Source organism: Vitis riparia, chromosome 8 (assembly GCF_004353265.1).
Source record: "Vitis riparia cultivar Riparia Gloire de Montpellier isolate 1030 chromosome 8, EGFV_Vit.rip_1.0, whole genome shotgun sequence".
Classification (NCBI taxonomy): domain Eukaryota; kingdom Viridiplantae; phylum Streptophyta; class Magnoliopsida; order Vitales; family Vitaceae; genus Vitis; species Vitis riparia.
The window spans coordinates 21,344,031-21,356,070 of NC_048438.1; the positions used below are offsets into that span (position 1 = coordinate 21,344,031).

The 12,040-nt window shown below is 29.4% G+C and overlaps 1 protein-coding gene across 1 annotated transcript; it reads right to left on the minus strand.

The window, feature by feature from the left end:
• Positions 1–6,731: 6,731 nt before the first annotated feature.
• On the minus strand, positions 6,732–7,863 carry LOC117919915 (polygalacturonase inhibitor). Its single transcript, XM_034837217.1, has one exon. It carries the CDS (start codon positions 7,846–7,848, stop codon positions 6,847–6,849), a length of 1,002 nt encoding a protein of 333 aa, XP_034693108.1. The 5' UTR covers positions 7,849–7,863; the 3' UTR covers positions 6,732–6,846.
• Positions 7,864–12,040: the final 4,177 nt, after the last annotated feature.

Genomic DNA, 12,040 nt, shown 5'->3' on the forward strand with positions numbered 1-12,040 from the left:
CCCTTCATTAAATTTGGTACATTTGTTCCTATTGTTTTTGGGACCCCCATCCAAACAAGGATGGTCTATGATTTCATTTTGGAACCCATAAGGAAGTGATTGGGGGCTGATTCCCACCTCAGAACGCACTTTGGAACCTTTAGTACATCCTTCACAAATTTTGGTACATCCTTCATTAAATTTGGTACATCCGTCATTAAATTTGGTACATCTGATCCTATTGCTTTCGAGTTCCCCATCCGAACATGGATAGTCCATCATTTCATTTGGGAAACCATAAAGAAGTGATTGGGGGTTGATCCCCACCTCAGAATGCACTTTGGAACCCTTAGTACATCCTTCACAAATTTTGGTACATTCTTCATTAAATTTGGTACATATATTCCTATTGTTTTCGGGACCCTTGTCTGAACATGGATGATCCATGATTTCATTTTGGAACCCATAAGGAAGTAATTGGAGGTCGATCTCCGCCTCGGAACACACTTTGGAACCTTTGGTACATCTTTCACAAAATTTGGTACATCTTTCATTAAATTGAGTACATCAATTCCAATTGTTTTTGGGACCCCCATTTGAACATGATCGTCCATGATTTCATTTTGGAACCGTAAGAAAATGATTGGGGACCAATCCTCACCTCGGAACGCACTTTGGAACTCTTGGTACATCCTTCACAAAATTTGGTACATCCTTCATTAAATTTGGTACATTCGATTCTCTTGTTTCCGGGACCCCCATATGAACATGGATGGTCCATGATTTGCTTTAGAAACCCATAAAGAAGTGATTAGCCTCTGATCCCCACCTCGAAACGCACTTTGGAACTTGGTACTTCATTAACAAAATTTGGTACATCCTTTATTAAATTTGGTACATTTGATCCTATTGCTTTTGGGTCCCCCAGCAGAACATGGATGGTCCATGATTTCATTTTGAAACCCATAAGGAAGTGATTAAAGGTCGATCCCCACCTTGTAACGCACTTTGGAAACTCTTGTACATCTTTCACAAAATTTGGTATATATTTCATTAAATTTGGTACATCCTTCATCAAATTTGGTATATTTGATCTTATTGCTTCCGAGTCCCCTATCTGATCATAGATAGTCCATGATTTCATTTTGAAACCCATAAGGAAGTGATTAGGGGTTGATCCCCACCTTGGAACGCACTTTGGAACCCTTGGTACACATCCTTTACAAAATTTGGTACATCCTTTAGTAAATTTGGTACATCCGTCATTAAATTTGGTACATCCGATCTTATTACTTTCGGGTCTCCCATCTCAACATGGATGGTCCATGATTCCATTTGGAACCCATAAGGAAGTGATTGGGGGCCGATCCCCACTTTGGAATGCACTTTGGAACCTTTGGTACATTTTTCACAAAATTTGGTGCATCATTCATTAAATTTTGTACATCATTCATTAAATTTGGTACATCCTTCATTAAATTTAGTACATCCGATCCTATTGGTTCCAGATCTCCTATCTAAACATGGATGGTCCATGATTTTATTTTGAAACCCATAAGAAAGTGATTGGGGGTCGATCTTCACCTTGGAACGTACTTTGGAACCTAAATTTTGTGAATGATGCACCAAGGATTCCAAATTGCTTTTCGAGGTAGGGATTGACCCCCAATTACCTTCTTATGGGTTGCTAAAGGAAATCATGGGTCATCCATCTTCAGATGGGGGTCCCGAAAGTAATAAAATCGGATGTACCAAATTTAATGAAGGATGTATAAAATTTTATGAAGGATGATGTACCAAATTTTGTGAAGGATTTATCAAGCGTTCCAAAGTACGTTCCGAGGTGGGGATCGGCTCCCAATCACTTCCTTATGGATTCCAAAATAAAATCATGGATCATCCCTGTTTAGATGGAGGTCCTAGAAACAATAGGATTAGATGTACCAAATTTAATGAAAGATGTACCAAATTTTGTGAATGATGTACCAAAGGTTCCAAACCGCGTTCCAAGGTAGGGATAAACCCTCAATCACTTCCTTATGGGTTGCTAAATGAAATCATGTACCATCCATGTTCAAATAGGGGTCATGGAAGCAATAGGGTTGGATGTGCCAAATTTTGTGAAGGATGTACCAAGCGTTTCAAAGTGCGTTCCGAGATGGCGATCGTCCCGCAATCACTTCCTTATGGGTTTCAAAATGAAATCATGAACCATCCATGTTCAGATGGGGGTCTCGGAAGCAATAGGATCGAATGTACCAAATTTAATAAAGGATGTACCAAATTTTGTGAATGATGTACCAAGGGTTCCAAAGTGCATTCCGATGTAGGGATCGGTCCCCAATCACTTCCTTATGGATTCTAAAATAAAATCATGGACCATACATGTTCAAATTGGGGACTCGAAAGCAATAAGATTGGATGTACCAAATTTTGTGAAGGATGTATGAAGGGTTCCAAACTGCGTTCCGATGTGGGGATTAACCCCCAATCACTTCCTTATGGTTTGCTAAAGGAAATCATGGACCATCCATGGTCAAATAGGGGTCTCGAAAGCAATAGGATTAGATGTACCAAATTTAATGAAGGATGTACCAAATTTTGTGAAGGATGTACCAAACGTTCCAAAGTGCGTTCTAAGGTGAGGATCGACCCCCAATCATTTTCTTATGAGTTTCAAAATAAAATCATGGACCATCGATATTCAGATGGGGGTCCCAGAAACAATATGAACGAATGTACCAAATTTAATGAAGGATGTACCAATTTTTTTGAATGATGTACCAAATGTTCCAAATTGCGTTTCGAGGTGGGGATTAACCCCCAATCACTTCCTTATGGGTTGCTAAAGGAAACCATGGACCATCCATGTTTAGATGGGGATCCTGGAAGCAATAGAATCATATATACCAAATTTAATGAATGATATACCAAATTTTGTGAAGAATGTATCAAGCGTTCCAAAGTGTGTTCCGAGGTGGGGATCAACCCCCAATCACTTCCTTATAGGTTCCAAAATGAAATCATGGATCATCCCTATTCAGATGGGGGTCCCGGAAACAATAGGATCAGATGTACCAAATTTAATGAATGATGTACCAAATTTTGTGAAAGATGTACCAAGTGTTCCAAAGTGAGTTTCAAGGTGGGGATCGACCCCCAATCACTTCCTTATGGGTTTTAAAATGAAATCATGGACATTCATGTTCAGATGAGGGTCTCAGAAACGATAGAAACAAATGTGTCAAATTTAATGAAGAATGTGCCAAATTTTGTGAATGATGTACCAAATAAAGTGCATTCCAAGGTGGGGATCAGCCCCTAATCACTTCCTTATGGGTTCCAAAATGAAATCATGGACCATCCATGTTCAGATTGGGGACCCGAAAGCAATAGGATCAGATGTACCAAATTTAATGAAAGATGTATTAAGGGTTCCAAAGTGCATTTCAAGGTGGGGATCAACCCCCAATCACTTTCTTATGGGTTCCCAAATGAAATCATGTACCGTCCATATTCAGATGGGGGACCCAGAAACAATAGGATCGAATGTACCAAATTTTGTAAAGGATGTACCAAGTGTTTCAAAGTGTGTTCCAAGATGGGGGATCAACCCCCAATCACTTCCTTATGGGTTCCAAAATGAAATTATGGATCATCCATGTTCAGATGGTGGTCCCCAAAGCAATAGAATCGGATGTACCAAATTTAATGAAGAATGTACCAAATTTTGTAAATGATGTACCAAATCCTTGAGGTGGGGATTGGCTTCATGTTATGTGAGGAGTTGGTAAAAGGAAGATTGACCCATTAATACCATGGGAAGACATTCAAACATTTACACTATACCCTTAGAATCAATGGAATTTCTTTTATACAATAACATTAGTTGGGTATGTTATGTGCAGAAGCCAATCTAGGGGTGCACCTTCCATTTGAAAGGCATGCCTATGTGTGAATGACATTATATTGCTATGCTACATGCTGAGGGCAAAGTAGAGGTGCACCCTTCGTTTCATAGGCATGCCCATGGGTATGGTAACATTATTTTGGTATACTATATGCAGTATGTAAACTAGGGGCACACCCTTGATTTTAGAAGCATGTCTATTGCTGAAATCATTATATTGGTAGACTATGTGCACTAGTCAACCTAAGAGCACAACTTTCATGGAAGACGCATGAATGTGGGTGAAAAACTTATTTTGTTAAGTTATGTGCAATAGGAAAAAGATAGGCATGACTCTATATTATAGGCATGTCTTTAGGATGACTAGATTTGAGGTATGGGTTGGGCAGTAAGGCAAATGAAAGCATGCTGATAGTTTAAAAGGTTAGCCCTTGACGTTCATATGAAATAAGCGATGGAAATGATTTCTTGTTGATTTAAAATCAAATATATTTTTTTTAATATTTATCATTTTAAAAAAATTTTAATTATTCATTTTAAATTTATTTTTTATTTTAAATCTATATTAACATTTTATTTTATATTATCTTTTTATTTTTAACTACTTTTTTTATTTAACTCATTACTGAAAACTAGCTAGTATATTTTGTTTCATTCACATAAATTTCAATCTGCATTGTAAAATGGTACCAGTTGAATCTCTATACCAAAAATTTGGTACATCTAATAAAATAGAATTTTTAAATTTAAATCTTAATTTATAAAATGTATTATTATAATTAATATTTAAAATCATAGAATATATTAGTTGTGGGACAATATTTTCATTTTTGTCTATTATATATTTTGTTTTTATTTAATTGGTTATATTAACTATTTATTATATATTATCATTTTAAGTTTAATATGTCAAAAAAATAATTAAAATCAATAAATATGGAGAAATTAGAGATTAAAAAATTTAAAATTAAAGAAGTTTTATGAAAAAAATGCACGAGCATATTAAAAGGAATATAAAAGAAAAAATAATAAAAATAATAATAAAAACTATAATAGGTGACAATGGATTATGATGGCAAGAAAGGAAAACAAAAGGAAAAAAAAAAGGAACATGACAAGTAGTATTGGAGATATACTGATGTGAAATAAATAATAAAAATAAATGATACATATACTTATTATCAGATGATATTAAATTGATGTGTACTTTGTCATTTACTTTTGAAGGTAATTGTGTAACAAATTTGAAAGCACTATTGGAGTGCATGAATAGATAATATTTTTTCACATTTTACACCAAAATTAAAAAGGAAAAAGTAAAGTTTCAAAATCTCATATTTTTTGTAGTTGGTATATGCTTACATGATTTACTTTTTTTTTTTTTAGTTTTATAAGTGTTATATACGGTATTTGAATAAGATTATTATTTTAATTTTTAAAATTCAACAAATAATCAAATATATTTATTTATTAAATAATAAAAATAAATTAAATTAACTATATTTTATTCATTATAATTAATTAATTTAATAAAATAATAATTAATTAATTTTATTTAATATTCAAAATTTCTTTTCAAAAACAATAAAAAATATAGAAAATAAATAAATATTTTATTAATTTATTATAAAACTTATTTCCAATTTTAATATAAATGGTACATCATTGAATTATAATTTGAAATATTATTTAAAAATAAATAAATAAAATTTTATTTTATCTTCTCTTCGAAAAAATAGATATAATTTAACTTGTTAATATAATCATTTAATAAGTATAAATGTTTTAAAATAAAATATTTAAAAATTTAATTAAATAATTAAATTTATATAAAAAAAATATTTATTAGTTAACATGTTTTGCACAATATAATAAATATGTAACAACTTGTACTGAATTGTGTAGATATTAACCGTTTTAAATAACTTGTACCTAATCATATATATATTAATTGTTTTAGATTCAAAGAGATTATTGGCTTTAAGATGCACCTATAAGATTAAAAATAGTTTATATTTAAATAATGTAAATAACTTTTTCCTTTATCTAATGTGAGACATCGCAAACACAACATTTTCGTTGTATCCTACGATATTATAAAGTCAAACAAATAAACACTCTTCATAGGATTAAACAACCCCCCCCCCACCTTCCCCCCCGGATTGGGGTCAAGAATCAGCTATTATACCAAATGAGCCCTCATACTTTTAAAACTTGTCTACAAGATTAAGAAAAGTTTATACTTACATAATATAAAAAACTTTATCCCTTATCCAACATGCAACATCACAAAATAACCCATTTTATCATAATATTTAATATTTTAAAAATTAAATTATACTACTATCCTATATTTAATATTTGTTATAAAAAATGAAAAACTCTTCCATATTTTAACATTGTTAAGATATGTTTAATTAGTAATTTTGTATTTTTATTATTCTTTTAGTAATTAAAATAATCAAATTATAGATTAAAAATTACTCGAATATTCATAATTCATGTATATCTCATTTCTGCATGTGAAATTATCACTAAAGTTTTTGCATCATTTACCTTTATCTCTTTGTAAATTGAATATTGAATAAGATAATTAGAAAATGATAAAAAGGTGAAATAAGATATCTTATTCAATATTTAATATGTTATTATTTTTTATCATATTTTATATCATATCTAAACTAAATATAACTTTCTAATTTTGGAAATTTGTTTTTCTTTTATTTTTTCTTTTTATTTATAATATTTCTAGTGATTTTTTTTTTTTTTTTTAAATCTAATAGATTTCCTTCTAGATCTATGAAACTCATAGACTTATATGTCTCACGTTAGACATGGCTAGTTACTCCAGAAGAGATGTGGCTTCACGTTTCATTTATTTTAGGGAAAATGATATTTAAATGGGCACAATACATTTATTTTGGAGATGTGAAGCTCAAATCCGACACGCCGAGCCGTCACTTGCAGCTCTGGAGTGGAGCACCACACAAGCACCGATTGTGAAAGTAGGAGTCGTAATCGAAGCTCTGCAACTTCCCACCCACCGGAATCTTACCACACAAACGATTGTAACTCACGTTCAGGAACTGTAAATCCAGAGAAGTCATCATCTCCGGCAGGCTCCCGGCGATCTTGTTATGCGAAAGGTCCAACGACGTCAAACTCTTCGGGAATTCCACTCTCGAAAGATCAAACTGGAACAAGTTCCGTGAGAAGTCAACGACCTGTGTTGACTTTTTGGCATTGAAGAATATTGACAGGTCACCCTCAAGCTTGTTACGCGATAAGTCCATGACAGTGGGGTCGAATCCTCTGAAAGAATATGGGATTTTCCCGGAAAGTTGGTTGTGTGAGAGGTATAGACCTGGGGTAGAGCCGGCGAATTTTCCGAAGGAGTCAGGGATTGGGCCGGTGAGGTGGTTCCGGTCGAGATGGAGTGCGCCGAGGTTGGGGAGGAGAGAGAGGCTGCCGGGAATGGGTCCAGATAGGTTATTGAAGGAGAGGTCGAGGTACGTGAGGTTCTTAAGCTCGCTGAAGAACGCCGGCACGGGACCGGAGAGGTTGGTCCAGCTAAGGCGAACCATTTTTAGGTGCTTGAGTTTGGCAATCGCCGGCGGGATCTGACCGGTGAGGTTAGAGAGCTTGCGGAAGATGAGGGTCTCGAGGAACGGAAGATCACCAACAGCGTCGGGAATCTGGCCGGATAGCTTGCCGGAGAAGATGGTGAGCGAGTTGATGCGGTGGGTGGTGAGGTCACATTCGACGCAGTACCATTCGCAGCAATCGGTGTTGGGATTCCACGAAGCTAGAATGTAGGGATTGTCTAGGGCTTTTTTGATTTGAAGGAGAACTTTTTTGTCTTTTGGGTTGCAACGTTCAGAGAAAGAAGGGCATGGACGAGTGGCGAGTAAGAGTAGGAGGAGAGAGGAGGAGAGTAGAAAAAGTTTTGAAGTCTCCATTTCTCTGAAATTGGCTACGTAATGCCTAGACCAAATCTTGAATTTATAGACACTTGCTCGCGTGACCAAATTGAACACGAATATGGTAAATGGGATTCCAGCTAAGGGCGGTCTTGAGGGCTTATTTGGAATTTCCTTCCATTTTTGTTTCTTTAGTGTAAAATATATTTTACAAATTTGGATTAAAAATATTTTCTGAAAATTTATTTTAAAAATAAAATATTTTTAAAATAAATTTAAAGTGGTTTAAGATTTTTTTTTTAAAACATCATGAGATATAATTGAAAAAATGAAAAATACTAAAAATTGTTTTTATTAAAATATAAATATATAATATTTTCATAAAAAATAAATCAGAATACAGGATTTACTACTTTTTAGTTTTTAAAAATAAAAAACAGGGATAAAAAATTTAAAATCTTAAAAATTATTTTTAATTTAAAAGACATTTTCAAAATACTAATTTAGATATAGATAAACTCAATAACATTATTAAAAAATAATTATTTCCATTAATACCACAAATTAGATAACCTTACTTTTTTTTTTCTATATTATTAAAAAAAATTAAAAATATAAATTCAACCGTCATTTTCTTTATATTAAGATTATATTTGGTTTTAAAAAAATATTAAAAAATTATTTTATCATTTAGTTATCCTAAAAAAATCAAATATAATCAAAATTAATAAAATATTCATGCATTCTCAAATTATTTAATTATGGATTAAAATGATAAATAAATTTAAAATAACATATGAAAATAATTTATTAATTTTAAATTTATTTTTTATTTTTTTTCTATTTTCTTATTTTACATTTTTCCTCAAATTCCAAACGTACCCTGAGGATATTCTCGTGAGCATAACCTAAAGTTAGCGTAGTTTTGCCACAACTCACAAGTAGATATTTTATATTTGATTTCAGTGGGTCAAGCCTCATGGATCTGAATCCATAGCTTAAAACAAAGAAAGTTTTGACTCACAACTCACAAGTAGATATTTTACATTTGATTTCAGTCGGTCAAGCCTCATGGATCTGAATCCATAGCTTTGACTTTCTTGTTTTAAGCTGTGGATTCAGATCCATGAGGCTTGACCCACTAAAATCAAATATAAAATATCTACTTGTGAGTTGTGGCAAAGCTACGCTAAATTTAGGTTATGCTCACGATAATTTACTTAGGTATGTTTGATTTATGAAATGTTGAGGGAAAATGTGAAGTAAGAAATAGAAAAAAATAAAAAATAAATTTAAAGTTAATATATTTTAATTGTATTTATTCATTTTTAATTTATAATTAAATAATTTGAGAATGTATAAATATTTTACTAATTTTGATTATATTTGATTTTTTTTTATATTTTTTTAGGACAATCAAATGATAAAATAAATTTTTTAGAATAAATTCAATATGTATTTATATATTTTAAAAAATATGCTAAGAAATAATTAAATATATAAATAATTATTTACAGTGAAGTAAGAAATAGAAAAAAATAAAAAATAAATTTAAAGTTAATAAATTATCTTTATGTGTTTTTTTAATTGTATTTATTTATTTTTAATTTATAATTAAATAATTTGAGAATGTATAAATATTTTACTAATTTTGATTATATTTGATTTTTTTTTATATTTTTTTAGGACAATCAAATGATAAAATAAATTTTTTAGAATAAATTCAATATGTATTTATATATATTTAAAAATATGCTAAGAAATAATTAAATATATAAATAATTATTTGCAAACTTTTATATTAATTTGATATAATCTCGTAACAATAAATTAATTTGATAAAATTACAAAATATATAATGATAAATATTTAAAAATCTATGAAATTTTGATTAATTTTTATTTCTACGCGCATTTGTCCCGCAAACGTGGCCTAAGGTCGCGGAGTGGTGTGGGTTGAGCGCTTCGCATGGTTGTCAAAGTCAACAATGGAGGCCCCTTGGTTTTAATATTAACTGCGTGCCGCTGATCTTGTTGACTTCGTGAAGTATATCCATAGGATTTATGGGTCACTTTCTTACACTGCCACTCACACTACATGGAGCTTCACCAAGTGACCCTGGGAAGTGGGAACCATAGCCCTTTCCTGGGTAGAGCCTCCCCAATATCCTAAAACTTAATAACTCATCATACAATATTCTATTTAATTTTGTCGAGAAGACTTATTTTAAAATTTATTTCTTCCATTAATTTGGTTTTTGAATGTCGATGAGAATCTCCTACAATAAAATATGGATGTTATGGATGAGACTTTCGGGTCGACAATTATAAAATAAAAAAGGGTAATTATATAAATATATATTATTTATAAAACATAAATAAATTCAAAACCCAAAAAATTATTTTCATTGAGAGTACTTTAAAAAAAAATTCTCATTTTATGTATTAAAACAATAATTTTATTTATATTTTCAAAACCACCCTTCAAGCAATTAATGGTGCGTCCCCCACTTTTATTTATTTATTTATTATTTTTGTTTTTGTTTTTTCTTTCCTTGCTTGAATGATTGATGGGCCTCCCCCACTTTAGTCTTTTCTCTTGTTTCGAATTTTCATTTCTCCTCCCCCACTATCGGCAGTCTCATTCCCACCTTCTCGTTAAATTAAATCAAGTTTCAACTTAAAAGAGTAAGAGCTATTTGATAGTAATGGTAAAAAGTATTTTTAATATTTTTAATATTTAAAAAAAAATTATTATTTAAATATTAAAAATATTAAAAATAATTCTTATAATTATTATTAAATGTACTTTAAGAGTCTATTTAATAGTAATTCTATAAAATGTTTTTGATATTTTTTAATACTTAAATTTTTTTATCATTTAGGTGTTAAAAATATTAAAAATATTTTTTAAAATTACTCTCAAACGTATTCTAAAAATGCATTTAGAAATGATCCTAAAAAACGTTTCTAATATTTCTAATACTTGAAAGATAAAAATTTATAAATATTTAAAATATTTTATAAAATCACTATCAAATGAGTTTTAAATTAAATTAAGTTTCATATTACAATTAATGAATTAAGTTTTGTTTTTTTTTTTTAATACTTTCATTTTAATTAAATTTATAAATTAATTCTTTTTTTTTCCATATTTTTAAAAATATGTTTAATTAAAAAACAAACTTTATTTTTTTAAAGCTACAATTCATTTATTTATTATTATTTTCATTTTTTTATTAAAATTTTATTTTAACATCATGTATAATTACTACATTAAAATAAATTAATTTTTAATATAAAAATATACTAACCTATAATAATTAATAAGTTAATAAATAAATAAATAAATACTAACATTTTAAATAATATTGATTTCTTATATATAGAATATTTATTTGTTTGACATTCATAATATTTTTATATTTATAATATTTATAATTTTCATATTATGGATCTCATATTTTATATTTTATATTTTTTTTATAGAATGTTAGACCTAATTAAAAAAAAAAAAAAAAAAAAAAAACCATCTGCATGTGTGGTTGAAATTATATATTTTTTATTTTTTTTCAAAATAAAAACATAAAAATAATATTAAAAAAATATTATTTTTTAAGAGTATTTAATTTTAAAAGCAATATTTGGATGTATGTAAAATCAAAATTTTAAAAGTCGTTTGCATTCATTTTTTAAATATAAATTCACAATTTTCATTATACTACATTGATATTAAAAAAAAAAATTAATGTTTTTTATTAAATATGTAAAAAAAAATATACATTTTTTTAATTAAAAATTTAAACCATTAAATTTATTTATTTATTTTACATATTATCTAATAATGACTACCAAAGTCATATTATATGATATATTATGTTATTTATAGTAATGCTTTTTGTTGTTAATATTATTATTTTTAGATAAAAACAATATTACTATCTTTAGTGATATATTTGATGTCGATATTGAAGTAGTAATGAATGATAAATAAGTTGGTACACTATTTTATTTATAATTGTATTTTTAGTTATTAACATTGTTATTTTTAGGTAAAAAATTATTATTTTTAGTGGTATGTTTAATGTAGAGAGATACCAAAATTGTGATGTTTTGATGACTGTTATGACAACTAAGCATGTGAGTTCAATCAAGTGTACATATTATCTTATCTTCTATAGGTAGTTGCCGTTAGAGGATACCGTTTAAAACATATACAAAATTATTATTTT